The sequence below is a fragment of the Bos javanicus genome, chromosome 1 (genome assembly GCF_032452875.1).
Source record: "Bos javanicus breed banteng chromosome 1, ARS-OSU_banteng_1.0, whole genome shotgun sequence".
NCBI classification, from domain to species: Eukaryota; Metazoa; Chordata; class Mammalia; order Artiodactyla; family Bovidae; genus Bos; species Bos javanicus.
This window is the reverse complement of record NC_083868.1, coordinates 157,002,312-157,027,510: the sequence shown is the minus strand read 5'-3', so window position 1 is coordinate 157,027,510 and position 25,199 is coordinate 157,002,312. Positions and strand designations below refer to the sequence as shown.

Here is a 25,199-nt window from a genome sequence, read left to right as displayed (position 1 = left end):
CTTACTGGTTACCTATTTTATATATAGCAGTGTGTATACGTTAATCCCAACTCCTAATTTATCCTCCACCTCCTTTCCCCTTTGGTAACCATAATTCTACATCTGTGACTCTTTCTGCTTTGTAGATAAGTTCATGTTATCATTTTTCTAGATTTCAGATATAAGGCATATCATGATATCTGTCTTTTTCTGTCTGACTTACTTCACTCAGTGTGATAATCGAGTGTGACATTTCCTAGATATAAGGCATATCATGATATCTGTCTTTCTCTGACTTACTTCACTCAGTGTGATAATCGAGTGTGATATTTTCTAGACATAAGGCATATCATGATATCTGTCTTTCTCTGACTTACTTCACTCAGTGTGATAATCGAGTGTGACATTTCCTAGACATAAGGCATATCATGAAATCTGTCTTTCTCTGACTTACTTCACTCAGTGTGATAATCGAGTGTGACATTTCCTAGACATAAGGCATATCATGATATCTGTCTTTCTCTGACTTACTTCACTCAGTGTGATAATCGAGTGTGACATTTCCTAGACATAAGGCATATCATGATATCTGTCTTTCTCTGACTTACTTCACTCAGTGTGATAATCGAGTGTGATATTTTCTAGACATAAGGCATATCATGATATCTGTCTTTCTCTGACTTACTTCACTCAGTGTGATAATCGAGTGTGACATTTCCTAGACATAAGGCATATCATGAAATCTGTCTTTCTCTGACTGACTGACTTCACTCAGTGTGATAACCGAGTGTGACATTTCCTAGACATAAGGCACATCACGATGCCTGTCTTTCTCTGACTTACTTCACTCAGTGTGATAACCGAGTGTGACATTTCCTGGACATAAGGCATATCACGATACCTGTCTTTCTCTGACTGACTTCACTCAGTGTGATAACCGAGTGTGACATTTCCTAGACATAAGGCGTATCACGATACCTGTCTTTCTCTGTCTGACTTACTTCACTCAGTGTGATAATCGAGTGTGATATTTTCTAGACATAAGGCATATCATGAAATCTGTCTTTCTCTGACTTACTTCACTCAGTGTGATAACCGAGTGTGACATCTCCTAGACATAAGGCATATCACGATGCCTGTCTTTCTCTGACTGACTTCACTCAGTGTGATAACCGAGTGTGACATTTCCTAGACATAAGGCATATCACGATGCCTGTGTTTCTCTGACTGACTGACTTCACTCAGTGTGATAACCGAGTGTGACATTTCCTGGACATAAGGCACACCACGATGCCTGTCTCTCTCTGACTGACTTCACTCAGTGTGATAACCGAGTGTGATTAAGGCACACCACGACGCCTGTCTTTCTCTGACTGACTTCACTCAGTGTGATAGTCTAGTGTGACATTTCCTAGACATAAGGCACACCACGATGCCTGTCTCTCTCTGACTGACTTCACTCAGTGTGATAACCGAGTGTGACGTTTCCTAGACATAAGGCGCATCACGATGCCTGTCTTTCTCTGACTGACTTCACTCAGTGTGATAACCGAGTGTGACATCTCCTAGACATAAGGCGCATCACGATGCCTGTCTCTCTCTGACTTCACTCAGTGTGATAACCGAGTGTGACGTTTCCTAGACATAAGGCACATCACGATGCCTGTCTTTCTCTGACTGACTTCACTCAGTGTGATAACCGAGTGTGACATCTCCTAGACATAAGGCGCATCACGATGCCTGTCTCTCTCTGACTGACTCTGTGACAATCTCTAGGCCTATCCATGCTGCTGCAGCTAAAGATAACTTTGAAAATATGCTGTTTATTTCCATTAAACAACTTTCAAGATGCTTTATTACTGGGTGCTGCAGCTCCCCAGTACTTGTTATACTCACGTAATGAAAGATGTTCCTTGATTGGTATAGATCTGTCTTGCTGATATCAATCAACTGTATTTGATGATTCATTCTATTTTCTTCTCTCACTGTTGACAGCTAATGACCCCACCTGAGGCAAAAAAATTTTTCAACTTCAGATACCCACCTGCTGGAGCCGAAAGAGTATTTTACGGCAGAGCAAATGATCCTCAAATCGCACCTTCCTTGACGCACGGAATAAGATCGAAAATTTCGATACCGGTAACTTCTTCTCTGTTTTTCCCTGTATGTTATTCACTTCCAAGGGGGAAAAATGCATAAATGAAGTGTTAGTGAAATCATCACTTCCAACCTCCTTCCCGCTCTTAATGAAAAATCCAAGCAGCAGTAGGCAAGACAGTGAGTGCGGGAAAGTCAACGGCGTAAGCTCCAGACTGCGTATTGTCCCCTTGGATGATACAAGCTGAGCCCCACTTCATTTTCCCACGGTAAAAAGGGGTGGGCTTCCCCGATAGCTCAGCCGGTTAAGAATCCGCCTGCAATGCACGAGGCCCCAGTTCGATTCCTGAGTCAGGAGGATCCCCTGGCGAACAATTCCTGAGTCGGGAAGATCCCCTGGAGAAGGCCGAGGCTACCCACTCCAATATTCTTGGCTTCCCTGGTGCCTCAGCTGGTAAAGAATCTGCCTACGATATGGGAGCCCTGGGTTCGATCCCTGGGTTGGGAAGATCCCCTGGAGAAGGGAAAGGCTACCCACTCCAGTGTTCTGGCCTGGAGAATCCCAGTCCAGAGTCGGACACGACTGAGCACTAACACTTGCACTTTCATGGTAAAGAGAGGTGCTGTCAAGGTTCAGTAAAGCGTGGCGAGGACAGAGGCTGGGTGCCGCTGGAGACCTCAGCGCGCTGGTGCGGGTGCTGTGTGCACCCGGGGTGTCCGTGTTATCTGCTCCGGACTGAACGGACAGTCCCGGGGCAGAAGGCCGGCTCTTGCAACTGCAGGAAGCCTGTGGGGCTCTCGTGGCTCTTGTGCTCATCATTCCCACTCCTCTGGAATATTCGAGCTGTGAACCAAGGAGCTGCCCTCATAAACACTTTAGCCTCAGTGAAAAGTCACGTTTTGACGCGTTTAAGCTGCACAGTCCCAGTGTGATGGTGGGTTTGAAGGTGAGCCAAGGCAACGATCATGAAATGCTTTTCCACTTTCATATTCTCTGCTCCCTGGCTGTTGAGTTTCAATGTTCAGATTTCTTTCTTTTTGGTTGTTACATCTTTGCTTTGTATGACTTCTTTAGGCAAAGGTATTGATCAACCCACAGCCTATAACAACGTTTCAACAGAAAATGAAAGATAAAAAGGAGTCAGTATATTTTAGCAATCAACGGGCACCGTTAGGAAAATCTCATGATCAGACACCAGGATTGCCTAAAGGCCTGGACATACTCAATACGACATTTGGGACGGCAATCGTCAGAGGTAGTGAAAATAAGGGGTGGGAGGGAGTGGATAAAATGTTTTCTTAGAAAATGGGATTCAGTATCCTGTTGGGGTTTATTTAGTGCTGGTGCAGATGATGTCAAGAATGAAAGACAGGATCATAGCAAGAAAGTTACTTTTAGACCCAGAGGCCTTCGAGTGTGTCAAGGCCGTGTGTTCAGGCTGTGAGTTCAGGGTTTGGAGAGGAGGTTCAGGGCGCAGAGCAGAGATGGAGCAGATACAGGAAACAGACTCAGGAACGCCGATGCTGGGACCAGCTGTGAGGGCGGCCATCCTTCCTCCTGGGCACCTACTGATGGGTTTTATTTCCACCAAGGCCTCTGATATGCTTGTAACTCTCAACTCTTTTTTAAAATTTTCTTTTTAAATTGAAGAACAGTTGATGTACAAATGTTTTGTTGATTCCTGCTGTACAGCAAGCTGACTCGGTTGTGCATGTAGATACATTCTTTTTTGTGTTCTTTTCCATCGTGGTTTACCCCAGGAGCTTGGATATAGCTGCCTGTGACATGCGACAGGACTTGGTTCCTTATCCAACCTGTTGTAGCAGCTCGCATCTGCTAATCCGAAACTCCCAATGCTTCCCTCCCCCAGACCCCTCGCCCTTGTCTGTTCCCTAGGTCTGCGTATAACTCTCAACTCTTTATGAAACTCGGTTTCATACAATAGACCACGGAACAGATAAGTTTGGTGAATGCTGTGTACAACACTCTTTCATACCGGTCCACGATGTGTACTTGCTTACTAAGCGAACAGGCAGCGTCAGGGCAGACTCCTCTTTCATCTGAAGAGGGGGTGGCGCATGTATCTCCACGGCCGTCTCTCCTCTGCCTCCCTGCCTCTTGCCCCTTGGGTACTGTCCTGTAAACCTTCTCACTCTCTGCCTTTTTAGGTCCGTTACCCTCCCCCTCCAGATATCATTACAGGGGACCTCAAACTCTGTCTTTTTAGCATCCTGCTGAGAGAGGTGCTTCTCTCTTTGTCTTTCTGCATCCGCTGAGGCTTTGCTCCAGGAACCTTATCTTTCTTACCAAAAGGTCCATTAGGATGTTTTTCCGTTCACATAGTAGTATCTGTTCTGGAGATAAATTATGCCTTTGTCTTTGAAGGCAAAATCTGCAGTTGTACTTTATTATCACATATAAAGTTAAAATTTGTTAATATTTGAAATATTAAAAATGTATTTTAGAAGAGGTCATTTAAAGATGAATAAAAAAGCTGTGTGTAATAAATACATCAGTAGTTTCCAAAATAACTCTATGGAATTGATTTCAATATTTCAGTAAATTTACAACTTTAGAAACAATAAAAAAATAGAAGAGGTAAAATATCTTTTTTCCTTTTAAATAGGTTAAAAATTGTATTTAAGCAGACAGAACATTATGGAATTACGGTACTTATAACTGCTCTCTAGGATTAGTTCATTTAATATGAAAAGTACTCACTTATGTATATAGTAAAAGGAATGCTCCAGAACATGTGTATGTGCATTAATAGGTGTAATGGTTCCTACATCAGAAGAGAAGTACTGCTTTACAGGATTATTCTGAGCAGGACCACCTTCCAATATTCTTAACGGTTTGTTTACAGACCCCAATTCTTGGCATACAGTCCAAAAGAAAGAAAACACCTCAATATGTTGTTAGGTACAAAGAGAAAACTGCAAATGGAATTATATTTAAAAATCATTACAGGAAACAATAAAGACAAAATAATTCGCTGTATATAAAGCCAGGAACTACCAGTCCTGGGAAAGCAGCTATTCAACAAAGACCTCCTAGCTCTAGGTTTGGGGCCAGAAGGAAGAAGAGTATCTTCCCGATGCCAGTGATTTCCCTGGCACCCTGGGCCAGTTCAAAGATGGATATTCGCAGCTACAGATTCAGGATACGCGCTATAGTCTATAGCTGCCCCAATTTGCATCAAGGCATCCCCACAGGGCACCAGGGCTTATGAAGCTGATTTGTGATTCAAATTTGCCTAGATCATCTTGGAAGTCTGGAGCAAACTAAAACAAAAATTATCCTGAGATTCTCAAAACTGGGAAATTAATTGGGCTTGGCATGTGGCTCAGGACGACCAAAGTGGTTAACATTCTTCAGAACTCTAGGGAGGGAGCCTGTTCAAGTGGGGGTCCCTGAGACCGTAAGGCCTGGGCTGCTCCCGTCTCGGCCGTCAGTCTCTGTGTTGCTGGCTGCGTGCCCCTGTAACTTGTGCACTCAGCACACCTAGATTGTCATATGCTCTAGTCAGTTTAAATGTTACAAAGAGATGAAAAGTAGCTTAAAACTGATTTCATTCATTCTTTCTTCAGAAACATCCGCTAGAGATATGGTGAATCCACCGAAACCCTATAAAGAGGTATTTGAAGAAGCGCAGGCAGGCCATGATCTGTATGTTGTATCTCACAACGATTATTTTGTGGGTAAGTTTCCTCTGGTGTAAAACAGGAGAATATGACACTCAGACTTGTGAAGAGGGATAGGGAGATGATGAGGTTAAAGATGAAATGCCTGGTTGTGCTATAGAATAATTCTAGTAATGCATGCTAAGTCACTTCAGTCCTGTCTGACTCTGTGTGACCCTATGGACTGGGGCCTGCCAAGCTCCTCTCTCTGTCCATGGAGATTCTCCAGACTAGAAGACCAGAGTGAGAGGCCATGCACTCCTCCAGGGGATCTTCTGACCCAGGGATTGAACCCGCATCTCCTTTTGTCTCCTGCATCGGCAGGCGGGTTCTTTACCGCTAGCAACATCTGCGAAGCCCAACTTATAAGCTTACAAACCCTGATAGCTGGGCACTATACCCTTTTAATATGTGTGAAAGTGTATATCATTAAAACAACGAAAAGAAGCAGTGAAGATGAAATGTTATGTAGTCTAATCCTGTGTGAGTGGATTTAGGCTTAAAAAAATACCATTCTTATTCAAATATCAAGATTATTCTAAGTGCTTCACTTTATATGAGGAATATTAGTTACTGGTCAAGTGTAGAAATTTTCAGATCATGAAGTTTAAGGCATTGCTTACCACTGATTATCTTTCAGACCTTGAATATTTTACTTATCATCATCTATTTTAAATTTCTTAAATAGGTAGGGATGATAATGTTGTGCGGATGAAGTGAGTGCCTGCAAAATACCAAGCATGGTGTCTGGAACATAGGTAGGGCTCAGTAATACTAGTGTTAGCATTAAGTGATTGTGACTAAAAGTAGCTTATTATTAGAACTGGGGCTTCCCAGGTGCCGACGGTGGTAAAGAAAACCTGCCTGCCAATGCTGGAGACATAAGAGACGTGGGTTCGATCCCTGGGTCAGAAAGATCCCCTGGAGGAGGAAATGGTAACACACTCCAGTATTCTTGCTGGGAAATCCCATGGATGGAGGAGCCTGGTGGGCCCCAGTCCACATGGTCACAAAGAGTCAGACAGGACTGAAGCGACTCAGCTTGCGTTACTAGAATTATTCTATAGCATAACCAAAAGGCATTGGATGTTTAAGTGCTGTAAGTTACAAGTTAATTGTTGACCTGTGTGAGCTAAGTAGAATTTTGATCTAACAGAGGATTGAGAATTAGACTCTAATACCCGTCCTGAGATCAGCCCTGGGATTTCTTTGGAGGGAATGATGCTGAAGCTGAAACTCCAGTACTTTGGCCACCTCATGCGAAGAGTTGACTCATTGGAAAAGACTCTGATGCTGGGAGGGATTGGGGGCAGGAGGAGAAGGGGACAACAGAGGATGAGATGGCTGGATGTCATCACTGACTCGATGGACGTGAGTCTGAGTGAACTCCGGGAGTTGGTGATGGACAGGAGGCCTGGAGTGCTGCGATTCATGGGGTCGCAAAGAGTCAGACATGACTGAGCAACTGAACTGAACTGAACACATCCTGAGAATGGAGAGGGGCATGGCAAGCCCACTCCAGTATTCCTGCCTGGGAAATCCCATGGACAGAGGAGCCTGGTGGGCTCCAGTCCAGGGGGCTGCAAAGAGAGGAACATGACTGAGCAACTGGGCACACTCTCACGTCCTGAGAGGGTGGATGGGTTGCGCCTGATTCACCAACTGGTCAACTGCCGAGGTCCAGCCCCAGCTGATCCAGGGTATTCGAAGGGGAGACGGCTTCGGCGAGTACACTGGCTTTAATTAGATATTAATTAGAGATATAAAGAGTAATAGGATGAGGATAGCTCAGTAGGAAAATTCAGTGGAGAAAAGAGGCTGAGTAGCTTGGTTTACGCGGGAGACCAATAAAACTTCAAGACAAGAAGCTTGCACCACTTACGTAGGCTGCAGGCGTCCTTCCGTTCTCCCGAAGGAGAGGAGACACTGAGGCCTCCCCAGTCGGATCTTAGAAGCCCAGGCATAATAAGTAAGCATGGTGGGTTCTGCGCTCCAGATGGAGACTCGGCCAGAGTTTGAGAGAGAGAGTGACATGGGGAGACCAGTATTTCAAGAAACTGATCCCAATTCTTTATTTTCCATGGTCTACTTTTATACACTGAGATGTTATGCAAAAGTCACGTGGGGTCAGCAGTCCTGACTTTTATCAAAGTCAGGTGCTTCACACAAATGTATACAGAGGTCTTAGGGGTGTTACATCATCTTCTGGCCAGGGGGCCTGCTGACAATTTATGACCCTCTCCTTGTGACAGCGATCAGTCAACCAGGACACTTATTTCTCCAGGGGTGATTATTCTTAAAAAGACTCCACCTTCCGAAGGTACCAGATAAAGTTACATTCCTATAGGGTGAGGGTGTAGTGGGTTTTAGTTAAGGAAAGAATTTACTTAGCCTAAGGTCTAACGTGATTAATATCAAAGGTTAATACTTATTTCTTCTATATATTCATTAATGTGTATAAGGGCAGGGGATGTGGAGACTTGGCAGTAAACATTGGCTCAACAAATGAAAAACCCTTCACCAATACAATTTCTAATCAGCTCACTATACTTATACTAATAGTTTTCTAACTTCTCTAAAGAACCTGTTTTTAGAAGGTTTAAAGCATCTCGTGCCTCTCACGGTTGGGAGGCTGTGAGCAATCACATGTGTCCAGACAAGCCTGTCAGGCAGGCTAGAGAACCTTCAGCGGAGTTTGTAGGTTGAAACACTCCTGTCACGCCCAGGAATTATTATTAACTGGAGCTCTAAGTTAACTCCTTCTCCGAAAGAGGTGGTGGGGGACAGCCCCCCGTAAAGTCAGAGGTGTAGGTGAGAGCACAAAGTAGTAAAGTAGGCAGGCTCTGGTTATGGGGGTAGATGCTCGAGGATTTCCAGGGGACTCCTGAGGCTCGATCCCGCCTTTGCGTATGTCGAGCCTCGTTCCTCATGACCTTTGCATGGGTGGAGGTCCTCACGCCGGCTCCCCGAAGTCAACTTCAGTTAGAAGCGAGACTCGCTCTTCCGGGCGGTAGGGGCCCCCCTCTCTGTCTTACTTTTCTCCCCACGGCCCTTGGATCCTCTTCCTCTTGAACCTCCTCTACAGCTGGGGCTGTCTCCCAGGCCCTCTGCTCCACGCGAGGCTTCTCTTGGTCTCTGCGGGTCGTTACATGGACCCCGGGCCCCGGGTTGGCTCCATATTCACTGTGCTCTGGACCGGGCCCTGGGCGGGTTCCACCCTCCCGCCCCGCCCCGGCTCCTGGCCTCGGAAGGCCTCTCTCCCGCCCGCTGCACCCCCACTTCCCCGGTTCTCTCTCCTTTTCCTCCCTCTCGTCTTTTGCCTTTATTCTTCCTTCCCTCTATTTATTGTGAAAATATTTTATTGCTTTTTGGAAAAAGTTTAGCATCGATAGTACTGTCTAATGCAATGCCGTTTAACTGTTTTAAAAAGAACCGTATCAATGAATATATATAGAGACAACCTTTTAGGAGACATCTAAAAAGCAGAAGATATTAAGAAGAGACGGCAGGAATACACAGAAGAACTGTACAAAAAAGATCTTCATGACCGAGATAATCACGATGGTGTGATCACTCACCTAGAGCCAGACATCCTGGAATGTGAAGTCAAGTGGGCCTTAGAAAGCATCACTACGAACAAAGCTAGTGGAGGTGATGGAATTCCAGTTGAGCTATTCCAAATCCTGAAAGATGATGCTGTGAAAGTGCTGCACTCAATATGCCAGCAAATTTGGAAAACTCAGCAGTGGCCACAGGACTGGAAAAGGTCGGTTTTCATGCCAATCCCAAAGAAAGGCAATGCCAAAGAATGCTCAAACTACCGCACAATTGCACTCATCTCACATGCTAGTAAAGTAATGCTCAAAATTCTCCAAGCCAGGCTTCAGCAATATGTGACCCGTAAACTTCCAGATGTTCAACCTGGATTTAGAAAAGGCAGAGGAACTAGAGATCAAATTGCCAACATCCGCTGGATCATGGAAAAAGCAAGAGAGTTCCAGAAAAACATCTATTTCTGCTTTATTGACTATGCCAAAGCCTTTGACTGTATGGATCACAATAAACTGGGAAAAATTCTGAAAGAGATGGGAATACCAGACCACCTGATCTGCCTCTTGAGAAACCTGTATGCAGGTCAGGAAGCAACAGTTAGAAATGGACATGGAACAACAGACTGGTTCCAAATAGGAAAAGGAGTACATCAAGGCTGTATATTGTCACCCTGCTTATTTAACTTATATGCAGAGTACATCATGAGAAACGCTGGGCTGGAAGAAACACAAGCTGGAATCAAGATTGCTGGGAGAAATGTCAAAAACCTCAGAGATGCAGATGACACCACCCTTATGGCAGCAAGTGAAGAGGAACTAAAGAGCCTCTTGATGAAAGTGAAAGAGAAGAGTGAAAAAGTTGGCTTAAAGCTCAACATTCAGAAAATAAAGACCATGGCATCCGGTCCCATCACTTCATGGGAAATAGATGGGGAAACAGTGGAAACAGAGTCAGACTTTATTTTTCTGGGCTCCAAAATCACTGCAGATGGTGACTGTAGCCATGAAATTAAAAGACACATACTCCTTGGAAGGAACGTTATGACCAACCTGGATAGCATATTGAAAAGCAGAGACATTATTTTGCCATTAGACATTACTTTGTCCGTCTAGTCAAGGCTATGGTTTTTCCAGTGGTCATGTATGGATGTGAGAGTTGAACTGTGAAGAAAGCTGAGCACCGAAAAATTGATGCTTTTGACCTGTGATGTTGGAGCAGACTCTTGAGAGTCTCTTGGACTGCAAGGAGATCCAAAAGGAGATCCGTCCTGAAGGAGATCAGTCCTGGGTGTTCATTGAAAGGACTGATGCTAAAGCTGAAACTCCAGTACTTTGGCCACTTCATGCAAAGAGTTGACTCATTGGAAAAGACTGATGCTGGGAGGGATTGGGGGCAGGAGGAGAAGGGGAAGGCAGAGGATGAGATGGCTGGATGGCAACACCAACTCGATGGAGATGAGTTTGGGTGGACTCTGGGCGTTGGTGATGGACAGGGAGGCCTGGCGTGCTGTGATTTGTGGGGTTGCAAAGAGTCGGAGATGACTGAGAGACTGAACTGAAAATACCTTTAGCAGTTGGATGAAACTGAGTATAGATTTTAAAAATATTTAATTATGCATTTAATTGAGGTGTTGTTTAGTTATGATGTGTTAGTGTGTGGAGCGCAGCAAAGTGCTTCAGCCATACACACGTTGGCTCTTTCCCACTATGTCTTATTACAGGGAATTCAGTATATTTCCCAGTGCTGTGCAGCAGGACCTTGTTGTTCATCCATAATATATATAATATATAATTTGCATCTGCGGGTCCCAAACTCTCAATCCAGTGTTTTTTATATTTAGAAAAGCTCTCATGGACTATAACATGGCTGAAATTATTTTCATTTTTTGATTTTTATAAAAGTTTCACTAGCCTCTTGAAAAGAAATAGAGTCCAATCCTTTAAATATCTGTTTTTACAGAGAATGAAAGTGTTTCATTTTTTATTATAAAATGTAAAATAATTGTTGAATGTAAATATCATGGAAAAAGGGAGAAAAAATAAATGTAACCCTGAAATCTCATTAACCAGAGGTCACCACACCTAATATACCAAGCATCTTTCTAAGCCCATCCACTGAGCTATTGTCTTCAGTTAAATGTGATAGTAATCTCCAGTCTTTTGGGGAAGCTGCTGTATGCATTTAAATTTTTTTACTTAAAATGATGTGTCAAGGACACAATTAATGACGACCTCTTTAAGTATACCTAATTTAAATTATTACTAAAGTTGTATTTTCTTTTATAAAATGCAAGCTGCATAGGGACTTCCTTGGCAGTCCAATGGTTAAGATTCCGAGCTTCCACTGCAAAGGGTGTGGGTTTGATCCCATCTCAGGGGGCTAAGATCCCACATGCCTCGCAGAGTGGCCAAAAAATTAAAAAAAAAAAAAATCCAGGCTACATAGAAATGTATAAAATACAAAGAAAATCTCCTAAAATCCCCAGTCACAGACGATAGCTTGACGTATGTTTTTCTTTGCCGTTCAGAGAGGAGTGTATGTGTTTATGCTTGTCTTTTCAGGTCAGTTACCAATATTATATCTTTCAGTGTTATAGAAATGTATTGTTCATCTATCTTTGTGAACACGGTTCGCTTCTTTAAGACTCAGCCCTGGTTTCTGAAGCTCTGACTCTCAGAGCCCGCCGCCCGCTGAATCGCGCCCAGCCCGCCCTCGCGCCCGCCGCGCCGCCGGGTGTGAGACTCCCATCCCGGCCTCCTCCCCAGTGACGAGCTTTGCCAATCTTTAGTTTCTGCTCAACTGAGAGACGAATTGTGACTGCGTACTATTTTGCTTCCATCATTTGGGTCACTAGTGAGACTGAATAGCTTTTTCCTTATCATTTCATAAGCTTTTGTGTGCATGCATGCTCAGCCGTGTCTGACTCTTTGCAGCTCCCTGGACTGTGGCCTGCCAGGCTGCTCTGACCAGTAACCTTCTAGCTCACCTCTGGTTTCAGTCTTGCTTTCTTATCTATAAATAGAGAACTAACACCACATCATACTTGAAAAAAATACGGTATTAGATCTTAAAGACCTCCCTGCTGGGTTCTCAGCCCTCAATCACCCTTCAAATGCCTCTGCGATTAAGTGATTATAATGAAATGTGAGGGTTGTAATGCAAATCTTAGTGAGAGCAACTCTAAAATACCAGCCTCTCGGGGCTTCCCCGGTGGTCCAGGCTAAGACTGGGGCTCCCTCTGCGGGAAGTGGGGGCGGGAACAGTAAGAGAGCGACCTCTCAGATCTCGGCGGCCAAACGCCCCGCAGCACTTCCCCTGATCTTCAGAATCTCTTTAACGTCGATGGGCCTGAATTCTGCATTTGTATGTCGTTCTCTACATCATCTTTCTACTTTCCGAGAATCTACTCAAGGAACTCTCGCTCCACCGTCTCCCAGCTCTCGTGGGAGAGTGCCTCTGTCGTCTGTTGGGAGTTCCTGCGCTGTTACAGTTTCCCGCGCTGTTAGGGTTTCACTCTTTCTCCCACTGGCATATTCTTTGTTACTGAGAACATCATGTGCCTCTTGCATAAAGCTGTGTTGCTTAAGTCAGAAGTCTTCCCTTTTTTTGTCTTAGGAGAAGCAAAGAATCGGAAGTATGACCCGTCAAGTTTTCATAGATTTAACTTGTATGGGATCCCAACACCACATTTTAATGATGGACGAAATATGGCAAAAACTTTACACTGGCTTCATGAGCTACAAATGTAAGTATGTTGTGTCTTGGAACAAGTGTTAGATAAATGGCATATAGACTTAAAAAGTAATTAAATTTGTTTTTTTAAGGGGTAAGGCATTGACATGGTTCAAACATAAAAATAATATAAAAAGATACACAGTGATATGTCTTCTAAACTATCCAGTTCCCCCAAGATCACCATGATACTGGTTTTTTGTTTGTCTGTTTTTGACCATGTGGCTTGCAGGGTCTTATTCCCCCACCAGGGATCGAGCCCAGGCCTCTTGCTGTGGAAGCACAGAGTTCTAACCACTGGACAGGCAGGGAATTCCTTGTGTGTGATTCTGAAGTTACTTCATGCCTTTTCAGCAGATAAGAGGACTTCCCTGGTGGCTCAGACAGTAAAGCATCTGCCTACAATGCAGGAGACCCAGGTTCAATCCCTGGGTTGGGAAGATCTCCTGGAGAAGGAAGTGGCAACCCACTCCAGTATTTTTGCCTGGAGAATCCCATGGACGGAGGAGCCTGATAGGCTACAGTCTATGGGGTCGCAAAGAGTCAGACATGACTCAGCAACTTCACTTTTAGCAGATCAGAAGACATACATGATTTTTTTTTTATCTGTGGGACCCACCCTACTACGTTCCTTAAAGATCGTGGACTTCGGGTAGACTGTCTCTACAAGGACAGCGTGTAATTGACATGTCATCTATCCTTCAGCTTCCTTTAGTAGTTAGGTGGGCACCTGAGCGTCTGCCTTAACTCTTACAAACTGCGACCTGTTTACACTTGCATTCTACACTTGACTACTTTCCTAAGATATTAAAATAAGTTTCCTTAGTTTTTCGTTTCCTGTTTTATATCTAAGGCAACAAACAAAGTAAAATCCTCTATTTCCTACTATGCTGAAAAACATCAGAGGATTGAAAATGCTGGTGTAGTGGGTTAAATAGTGGCCTTCAAAGATGTCCACGTTCTAATTCCAAGAACCTGTGACGGTTATCTTCTATGGGAAAAGGGTCCTTGTAAATGCAATTCAGTGAAAGCTCTTGAGATCATGTTGGATGATCTGTGCATGTGTGCTAAGTTGCTTTAGTCATGTCTGACTCTTTGCGTACTGCAGCCCTCCAGGCTCCTGTGTCTGTGGGATTCTCCAGGCAAGAATATTGGAGTGGGTTGCTGTGCCCTCCTCCAGGGGATCTTCCCCACCCAGGAATGGAACCCGGGTCTCCCATGTCTCCTGCACTGGCAGGCAGGTTCTTAACCACTAGCACCGCCTGGGAAGCCCTGGATGATCTGGGTGGGGCCAACACCCAGTAGCAAGTGTCCTAATAAGGGAAAGGCTGGGGGAGACCCCACGTCCAAGGTAAGAGAAACCCAAGTAAGACGGTAAGTGCTGCGAGAGGGCATCGGAGGGCAGACACACTGAAACCACAATCACAGAAAACTAGTCAGTCTGATCATACGGACCACAGCCTTGTCTGACTCAATGAAACTAAGCCATGCTGTGTGGGGCCACCCAAGATGGGCGGGTCATGGTGGAGAGATCTGACAGAAATGTGGTCCACTGGAGAAGGGAATGGTAAACCACTTCAGTATTCTTGCCTTGAGAACCCCATGAACAGTATGAAAAGGCAAAAAGATAGGACACTGAAAGATGAACTCCCCAGGTCAGTAGGTGCCCAATATGCTACTGGAGATCAGTGGAGAAATAACTCCAGAAAGAATGAAGGGATGGAGCCAAAGCAAAAACAATACCCAGTTGTGGATGTGACTGGTGATAGAAGCAAAGTCCAATGCTGTAAAGAGCAATATTGCATAGGAACCTGGAATGTCAGGTCCATGAATCAAGGCAAATTGGAAGTGGTCAGACAGGAGATGGCAAGAGTGAACGTTGACATTCTAGGAATCAGCAAACTAACGTGGACTGGAATGGGTGAATTTAACTCAGATGACAATTATATCTACTACTGTGGGCAAGAATCCCTTAGAAGAAATGGAGTAGCCATCATGGTCAACAATAGAGTCCAAAATGCAGTACTTGGATGCAATCTCAAAAGTGACAGAATGATTTCTGCTTGTTTCCAAGGCAAACCATTCAATATCACGGTAATCCAAACCTATGCCCCAACCAGTAATGCTGAAGAAGCTGAAGTTGAACGGTTCTATGAAGACCTACAAGACCTTTTAGAACTAATACCCAAAAAAGATGTCCTTTTCATTATAGGGGACTGGAATGCAAAAGTAGGAAGTCAAGAAACACCTGGAGTAACAGGCAAATTTGGCCTTGGAGTATGGAATAAAGCAGGGCAAAGGCTAATGGAGTTTTGCCAAGAGAATGCACTGGTCATAGCAAACACCCTCTTCCAACAACACAAGAGAAGACTCTACACATGGACATCACCATATGGTCAATACCAAAATCAGATTGATAATATTCGTTGCAGCCAAAGATGGAGAAGCTCTATACAGTCAACAAAAACAAGACAGGGAGCTGACTGTGGCTCAGATCATGAACTCCTTATTGCCAAATTCAGACTTAAATTGAAGAAAGTAGGGAAAACCACTAGACCATTCAGGTATGGCCTAAATCAAATCCCTTATGATTATACAGTGGAAGTGAGAAATAGATTTAAGGGCCTGGATCTGATAGATAGAGTGCCTGATGAACTATGGATGGAGGTTCCTGACCTTGTACAGGAGACAGGGATCAAGACCATCCCCATGGAAAAGAAATGCAAAAAAGCAAAATGGCTGTCTGGGGAGGCCTTACAAATAGCTGTGAAAAGAAGAGAAGTGAAAAGCAAAGGAGAAAAGGAAAGATATAAGCATCTGAATGCAGAGTTCCAAAGAATAGCAAGGAGAGATAAGAAAGCCTTCCTCGGCGATCAGTGCAAATAAATAGAGGAAAATAACAGAATGGGAAAGACTAGAGATCGCTTCAAGAAAATTAGAGATGCCAAGGGAACATTTCATGCAAAGATGGGCTTGTTAAAGGACAGAAATAGTATGGACCTAACAGAAGCAGAAGATATTAAGAAGAGGTGGCAAGAATACACAGAAGAATTGTACTAAAAAGATCTTTATGACCAAGATAATCACGATGGTGTGATCACTCACCTAGAGCCAGACATCCTGGAATGCAAAGACAAGTGGGCCTTAGAAAGCATCACTACGAACAAAGCTAGTGGAGGTGATGTAGTTCCAGTTGAGCTATTCCAAATCCTGAAAGATGATGCTGTGAAAGTGCTGCACTCAATATGCCAGCAATTTTGGAAAATTCAGCAGTGGCCACAGGACTGGAAAATGTCAGTTTTCATTCCAATCCCAAAGCAAGGCAATGCCAAAGAATGCTCAAACTACTGCACAATTGCAGTCATCTCACACGCTAGTAAAGTAATGCTCAAAATTTTCCTAGCCAGGCTTCAGCAATATGTGAACCATGAACTTCCAGATGTTCAAGCTGGTTTTAGAAAAGGCAGAGGAACCAGACATCAAATTGCCAACATCCGCTGGATCATGGAAAAAGCAAGAGAGTTCCAGAAAAACATCTATTTCTGCTTTATTGACTATGCCAAAGCCTTTGACTGTGTGGATCACAATAAACTGTGGAAAATTCTGAAAGAGATGGGAATACCAGACCACCTGACCTGCCTCTTGAGAAACCTGTATGCAGGTCAGGAAGCAACAGTTAGAACTGGAGACGGACCAACAGACTGGTTCCAAATAGGAAAAGAGGTACGTCAAGGCTGTATATTGTCACCCTGCTCATTTAACTTATATGCAGAGTACATCATGGGAAATGCTGGGCTGGAAGAAACACAAGCTGGAATCAAGATTGCCAGGAGAAATATCAAAAACCTCAGATATGCAGATGACACCACCCTTATGGCAGCAAGTGAAGAGGAACTAAAGAGCCTCTTGATGAAAGTGAAAGAGGAGAGTGAAAAAGTGGGCTTAAAGCTCGACATTCAGAAAACGAAGATCATGGCATCTGGTCCCATCACTTCATGGGAAATAGATGGGGAAACAGTGGAAACAGTGTCAGACTTTATTTTCTGGGACTCCCAAATCACTGCAGATGGTGACTGCAGCCATGAAATTAAAAGACACTCCTTGGAAGGAAAGTTATGACCAACCTGGATAGCACATTGAAAAGCAGAGACATTACTTTGCCAACGTCTGTCTAGTGAAGGCTATGGTTTTTCCTGTGGTCATGTATGGATATGAGAGTTGGACTGTAAAGAAGGCTGAGTGCCGAAGAATCGATGCTTTTGAACTGTGGTGTTGGAGAAGACTCTTGAGAGTCCCTTGAACTGCAAGGAGATCCAAAAGGCGATCCATCCTAAGGGAGATCGGTCCTTGGTGTTCACTGGAAGGATTGATGCTAAAGCTGAAACTCCAATACTTTGGCCACCTCATGCAAAGAGTTGACTCATTGGAAAAGACTCTGATGCTGGGAGGGATTGGGGGCAGGAGGAGAAGGGGACAACAGAGGATGAGATGGCTGGATGGCATCACCGACTCGATGGAGATGAGTTTGGTTGGACTCCAGGAGTTGGTGATAATCGGGGAGGCCTGGTGTGCTGTGATTCACAGGGTTGCAAAGAGTCAGAGACGACTGAGCGACTGAACTGAACTGAGGGAAATTTAAGACAGAAGAAGAGAAGACATATGGAGGAGGACCTGATGTGAAGATGGAAGAGACGGGAATGATGTGGAGTCAAGCCAAGGAAGGTCAAAAAATGCTGGTGGCCTCCAGGTGTTGCAGGAAGCGATGAATAGGTTCTGCCCAGAGCCTTCGGGGGCCTGTGGCCTCGCTGTCACCTCGATCTCAGACTTCTGGCCTCTCGGTCTGTGAGAGCATACGTGTCTACTGTTTTAAGCCACAAGCTTGTGGTCATTTGTTCTCGCAACCCCAGGAAATGAATATACTGGACCTGCATTCCTATACATTCAGTGGTGGGAGGGGATTTGTTTTGCCCTCTGCCCTCTGTTTAAAAAACATTTTTTTGCGTTTATAATTTTTTGACTAATTTTTAGTGGCGTATTGTCGACTTACAGTCTTGTGTTAGTTTCAGGTGTACAGCAGAGTGAGTCCCTTACACATACCCCCACACGTAGATTCTTGTTTGTTTAAGATCCTTTCCTAATAGGTCGTTGGAGAGGGCTGAGTAGAGCTCCCTGTGCTGCACGGCAGGTCCTTCTCGGTCCCCAGTTTATAGGCGGTGGTGTGTGTGTGTCAGTCCCCACTTTCCCCCTGGTGACGTTCAGTTTGTTTCCTCCATCTGCTTCCCAGGTGGCGCTAGTGGTGAAGAAAGTGAAAATGAAAGTCGCTCAGTGGTGTCAGACTCTTTCCGACTCCGTGGACTATACAGTCCATGGAATTCTCCAGACCAGAGTGCTGGAGTGGGTATAGAACCTGCCTACAAATGCAGGAGACATAAGAAATGTGGGTTCAATCCCTGGATGGGGAAGATCCCCTGGAGGAGGGCATGGCAACCCACTCCAATATTTGTGCCTGGAGAATCCCACTGAAACAGGAGGCTGCGAGCTACTGTCCATGGGGTCACAGAGAGTCAGACACGACTGGAGCGACCTAGCACGCAAGCTCCATCTGTGACTCCACTTCTGTTTGGTGAGTAAGTTCATTTGTACCGAGTTTGCGAGCCTCTCTGCCCTCTTTAAAGAATACACTGCCCTCCTCCAAAGTTCCGCAGGCCCCGGAGGGCATACACTTTGCCTTCCCCCAGACACCCAATCTGCCTCGCTCACTTGCTTGTCTGATAGCTGTGATGGCAGCTCCCAGTTATAGAGGCAAAGTGCTAAGTACTTTATATATGATTAATTTGATCCTACCAGCAACTCCAGGAGGTAGGTGTACTATAATTTTTAGCCTTTCCATTTTATAGATGAAGAAACTGACGTACAGAGAAGTTAAATCCTGTGCCCGAGGTCACGCAGGGAGGTGCCAGGGGTAGGGCTGAAACCAGCAGTGTCTCTCCAGAGGCTGCCCTTACCACTGCACCGAGGCTGTAGGTGCTGACTCTGTGATTGCAGGCCTGAAACTGGGATTCCCATTCTTCCACTCCCTTATTACTTAATATATGAGTTTCTGTTATTTGAATTATTCAAAGCAATAATGGTAAGCACAAAAAGAAGAAACTCTTTCCTGGGTAGCCTTTCCCTTCTCCAGAGGATCTTCCCGAGCCACAGATCGAACCCTGGTCTCCTGCATGGCAGGCCTTTTATATCATCTGAACCACCAGGGAAGCGCTTCCATATTTTATAAAAACCATAGGAGACAGTGTTTTTTTTTTTTTTTTTTTTTTAGGATATAGAAGAGCTCCTAAAACAAACATTCATTAATTTATTACTATTAAAGTGGTTAAAACATACATAAAGGGAAACATGAAAAAATTATTTAAATACTTGACTAGATCAGTTCAGTCATTTTAGTTCAGTCCCTCAGTCGTGTCTGACTCTTTGCGACCCCATGGACTGCAGCATGCCAGGCCTCCCTGTCCATCACCAACTCCCGGAGTTTACTCAAACTCATGTCCATTGAGTCAGTGATGCCATCCAACCATCTCATCCTCTGTTGTCCCCTTCTCTTCCTGCCCTCAGTCTTTCCCAGCATCAGGGTCTTTTCAGTGAGTCAGTTCTTCGCATCAGGTGGGCAAAGTATTGGAGTTCCAGCTTCAGCATCAGTCCTTCCAGTGAATATTCAGGACTGATTTCCTTTAGGATGGACTGGTTGGATCTCCGTGCAGTCCCAGGGACTTCTCCAACACCACAAGAGTCTTCTCCAACACCACAGTTCAAAAGCATCAATTTTTTGGCGCTCAGCTTTCTTTATGGTCCAACTCTCATATCCATACATGACTACTGGAAAAATGATAACTTTGGCTATATGGACCTTTGTCTATAAAGTAATGTCTCTACTTTTTAATATGCTGTCTAGGTTGGGCATAGCTTTTCTTGCAAGGAGTAAGCGTCTTTTAATTTCATGGCTGCAATCACCATCTGCAGTGATTTTATAGCCCAAGAAAATAAAGTCTCTCACTGTTTCCATTGTTTCCCCATCTATTTGCCATGAAGTGATGGGACCAGATGTCATCATCTTAGTTTTTTTAATGTTGAATTTTAAGGCAGTTTTTTCACTCTCCTCTTTCACTTTCATCAAGAGGCTCTTTAGTTCTTCTTCGCCTTCTGCCATAAGGGTGGTGTCATCTGCATATCTGAGGTTATTGATATTTCTCCCGGTAATCTTGATTCCAGCTTGTGCTTGGAGTTAAGCATATTCATTTACAGCTCATTTTTTTGTTTCTACCTTCTTCTTTTTCGTGTCATTTATTTTTAATTGAAGTATAGAAAGAAAGAAAGTGAAATCGCTGAGTCATGTCCGACTCTTTGCGACTTCATGGACTTGTAGCCCGCCAGGCTCCTCAGTCCATGGGATTCTCCAGGCAAGAGTACTGGAGTGGGGTGCCAGACCTTCTCCAGGGGATCTTACTGACCCAGGGATCAAGCCGGGGTCTCCGGCACTGCTGGCAGAGTCTTTACCGTCTGAGCCCCCGGGGAGCCCAGCTGAAGCATGGTTGGTTCACAGTGTTATCTTAGTCTCAGGTACTCAACAAAGGGACTCAGTGACACATAAATATGTGCACATATAAAATATACATTCTTTCAGACTCTTTTCCATTGAAAGTTATTAGAAGATATGGGGTATAGCTCCCTGTGCTACACAGGGCCTACAGTATAGCATCGGGAACTATATTACCTGTTATTTATACTGGCTACCTATTTTAAATATAGTACGTAGTATGTATATGTCAATCCCCAGTTCCTCATTTATACCCCCATTCCCCTTTGGCCACTGTTAAGCTTGTCTTCTGTGTCTGTGAGTCTGTTTTGCTCACGTCTTAATGTGCTGTGCACTATTCAGCGTACATTTGCCTTACTCTTAACTCTTAAGAGTTACTGGGGATATATACTTTTTAAGGGATATATTTCCTTCATAAAATTACCTGTATCTATATTCTGCTTATGACCTCTGGTCAGAAGAATCAGTTAAAATCTAGAAATGATAGACTCGTGTGTGTGTGTGTGTGTGTGTGTGTGTGTGACTGTGACTGGCACACAGACTTGACTGGTGAGGGAATGCAGTGAGGTGTGTCGTGATTACAGCTGTTGATTCTCTGACATGCACGGCTGCTCACAAATAGTTCCTGATTCTCCCAGCAACATGTTTTAGGCAGTGTTAGGCTGAGACGCGAGGGCTGCGTGGCTTAGAATCCTCCTTTTTGCCATCTGGCATGCTCCTAATCAAGCCCTTGGAGCTGGTTCAGATTGTCCACTTTATACGCTCAAAATATGGCCTTCAAACGGCCTTTGATTTATTCTGACTTTCCCCCATTGTTCTTTTTCTCTCTTTTGAACTAATGGGAAGTAAATAAAGAAATAAGAGATGAATTATGTTATCTTTCATCTTTTGTTTCTCCACAGTGTCGTTCTTCTGCAGAAGTTTATTCAGCCCTGTATTTCTCCAGCACAGGATATAGTTTTAAAAGCAAAAGGAGTTTAAGAATTTTAAGTTCATTGTTTTTAGTCTTAGCAAAACAATAGAGGTTTATTAATTTTAATGCTATTAAATAGTGGTGGTGTAATTTTACAGTTCTCAAAAGAAATTCTTACTCATTTAATCACAATGGTGGAAGTAGTGAAATTATATTACAGAAAATTAGCAAAATAAAATCAAATCACTCATAATCCTGTCACCTTAATTCAACCTTTATTATCTTTTTCATTTATTTCTTTCTACTGTGGCTTCCTGTGTTGATTTTTGCATACCTTTTGTTTTGTTTTTGCATAACTTTAATCAGAGTGCAATTCCATTTTATATCCTGTTTTGGCCCTTAACATAAAATAATTTTATATGGCTGTGTATTCTTACTAAACAACATTTAGAATGCACACAGAGTGTGTTCTTGTTAATGTGACGTGATTAATCACCTTCCAGGACTGAACACGCAAATTCTTTTCTTTTTTTCCCCTTATAGTCAGTGAGACTACAAGCATTTTTATAAATATAATTTTTTCAGACTTTTAATTTTGTGGATTATCTCCTTATGATTGGTTTTCAGATGTGGATAAGAGGGTGAATATTTTTATGCTTTTTGAGTCATACTGCCAAAATATTTCTAAAAGAATTATCATCACTTGCTCTAGCAATCTGCAAGTGTTTTGCCATACTATTTGCCAATGTTAGATATTCTTTCTTTCTCTCTCTATATATAGATATGTATTTAAATATGTACTATGTTAAACATGATATTTTGTTGTTCTTTTTATTTCTTTTGTTACTGTAGAGTATAAGTTCTCCATATATTTGCTTACTAGTTGTAAGTTGCTTATATCCTTTGGTTATTTATTTCTTTAATGCTTACTTTTCTGTTATAAATCTTAGGAGTTATATGAATGATATTAACACTTTGGTTTTGTTTACTGAAAAATTTGTGTTACTTTTAAATCAAAATTTTGTATTCCGTTACTTATCTTTATAAAGGAATATACATGATAAAAGGTTGAACACATAAAGCTTTCTTTTTAGCATATACTTTCTTTTGAAATTGGATTTAGTTTTTGATGATCCAAATGATCATGGCATTTTGCATAATGTACTCTGCATGTGAGTTAAATAAGCAGGGTGACAATATAGAGAGCCTTAACAATACACAATACTCCTTTCCCAATTTGGAACCAGTCTGTTGTTCCATATCAAGTTCTAACTGTTGCTTTTTGACCAGCATACATATTTCCCAGGAGGCAGGTGAGGTGGTCTGGTATTCCCATCTCTTTAAGAATTTTCCATAGTTTGTTGTGATCCATACAGTCAAAGGCGTTTGCATAGTCAGTTAAGCAGAAGCAAATATTTTTCTGGAACTCTCGTGCTTTTTTGATGATCCAACTGATGTTGGCAAATTGATCTCTGTTCCTCTGCCTTTTCTAAATCCAGCTTGAACATCTGGAAGTTCACGGTTCATGCACTGTTGAAGCCTGGCTGGGAGAATTTTGAGCATTAGTTTGCTAGCATTTGAGATGAGTGCAATTGTGCAGTAGCTTGAGCATTCTTTGGCATTGCCTTTCTTAGGGATTGGAATGAAAACTGACCTTTTCCAGTCCTGTGGCCACTGCTGAGTTTTCCAAATTTGCTGACATATTGAGTGCAGCACTTTCACAGCATCATCTTTTAGGATTTGAAATAGCTCAGCTGGAATTTCATCACCTCCTCTAGCTTTGTTCATAGTGATGCTTCCTAAGGCCCACTTGTCTTCTCGTTCCAGGATGTCTGGCTCTAGGTGAGTGATCGCACCATCGTGATTATCTGAGTCATGAGGATCTTTTTTGTATAGTTTCTCTGTGTATTCTTGCCACCTCTTCTTAATATCTTCTTCTTCTGTTAGGTCCATACCATTTCTGTCCTTTATTGAGCCCATCTTTGCTTGAAATGTTCCCTTGCTACCTCTAATTTTCCTGAAGAGATCTCAAACACAGCTTTGGCTCCGTCTCTGGGTGCTGGTGTGCACAAGGTTTGTTGAGTCCTCCAAGTGTCTCTGTTGGGTATGGGGTTTGATTCGAAACGTGATTTCACCCCTCCTACTGTCTTGCTGGGGCTTCTCATGTGCTCTTGGATGTGCGGTATCTTTTTTTGCTGGGATCCAACATTCTCCTGTCAACGGTTTTTCAGCAGTGAGTTGTAATTTTGGAGTTCTTGCAGGAGATGACTGCACGTCCTTCTACTCCGCCACACCTTTCTGCTCCTTGTTTCTGGCGAGCTGGAGTTTGCTGCTCAGGTTGGACTCAGCCCGGGTTCCGCGTCTCTGGCTGGCCAGGGAGGAGCCCGCAGAGGAGCACTGGTCTGAGCGGGCAGGTGCGGGGTCGGCGGGCACCAGGGAAGCAGGGCTCTGGGCTGGATTAGCGCCGCTGGGGAGGGCCACGCTGGGCTGAAAGTGCCGCGCCAGGAGACCGAGCCGCGCACCACCTCCGACTCGCTCTCCTTCTAAAACGACCAGTTTCACTCTCCAGAGTATGGATGAAGCCAGGCTGGATGAAGCACAAGCTGGGATCAAGATTGCTGGGAGAAATATCAGTAACCTCAGATATGCAGGTGACACCACCCTTATGGCAGAAAATGAAGAACTAAAGAACCTCTTGATGAAAGTGAAAGAGGAGAGTGAAAAAGTTGGCTTAAGACTCAACATTCAGAAAACTAAGATCATGGCATCCGGTCCCATCACTTCATGGCAGATAGATGGGGAAACAGTGGGAGACTTTAATTTTGGGAGCTCCAAAATCACTGCAGATAGTGACTGCAGCCATGAAATTAAAAGACACATGCTCCTTGGAAGAAAAGCTTGACCAACCTAGATAGCATATTAAAAAGCAGAGACATTACTTTGCCAACAAAGGTCCGTGTAGTCAAGGCTATGGTTTTTCCAGAGGTCATGTATGGATGTGAAAGTTGGACCACAAAGAAAGCTGAGTGTTGAAAAATTGATGCTTTTGAACTGTGGTGTTGGAGAAGACTCTTGAGAGTCCCTTGGACTGCAAGGAAATCCAACCAGTCCATGCTAAGGGAAATCAGTCCTGAATATTCACTGGAAGGACCGATGTTGAAGCTGAAACTCCAATACTTTGGCCACATGATGTGAAGAACTGACTCATTGGAAAAGACCCTGATGCTGGGAAAGATTGAAGGCGAGAGGAGCAGGGGTTGACAGAGGATGAGATGGGTGGATGGCATCACCGACTCCATGGAAATGAGTTTGAGCAAGCTCCGGGAGTTGGTGATGGACAGGGAAGCCTGGCATGATGCAGTCCATGGGGTTGCAAAGAGTCAGAGACGACTGTGCGACTGAAATGAGTTGAACTGACCCAAATAAAACTATGGTATTCTTCACTATATGTATATTTGGTAGCCAATAATACTTTGGGTAATACACACACCTGACAATTTTCTAATTTTATAGGAAAAGAGGAGCTAAGATTGTATCCAAGAGAGTTGATGATTTCAAAGAAAAGTTTCAACATAGACTTGGAAGAGTTTTAGATCCGTAAGTTCATGAGTAACTTAAAACTGATGATGTTTTTGGATCAAATTTACAAAG

The 25,199-nt window shown here is 43.6% G+C and overlaps 1 protein-coding gene across 5 annotated transcripts in view; it reads left to right on the top strand.

Annotated features, from left to right (window-relative positions):
- Positions 1–25,199, top strand: part of EFHB (EF-hand domain family member B) — a 66,834-nt gene that overhangs the window by 17,814 nt on the left and 23,821 nt on the right. For all 5 annotated transcript variants that reach the window (XM_061425402.1, XM_061425408.1, XM_061425417.1 and 2 more), the window contains exons 3-7: positions 1,975–2,118; positions 3,152–3,332; positions 5,668–5,778; positions 12,928–13,057; positions 25,062–25,145. In XM_061425402.1, coding sequence (XP_061281386.1) covers positions 1,975–2,118; positions 3,152–3,332; positions 5,668–5,778; positions 12,928–13,057; positions 25,062–25,145 — 650 coding nt within the window. The remainder of the gene's footprint in view (positions 1–1,974; positions 2,119–3,151; positions 3,333–5,667; positions 5,779–12,927; positions 13,058–25,061; positions 25,146–25,199) is intronic.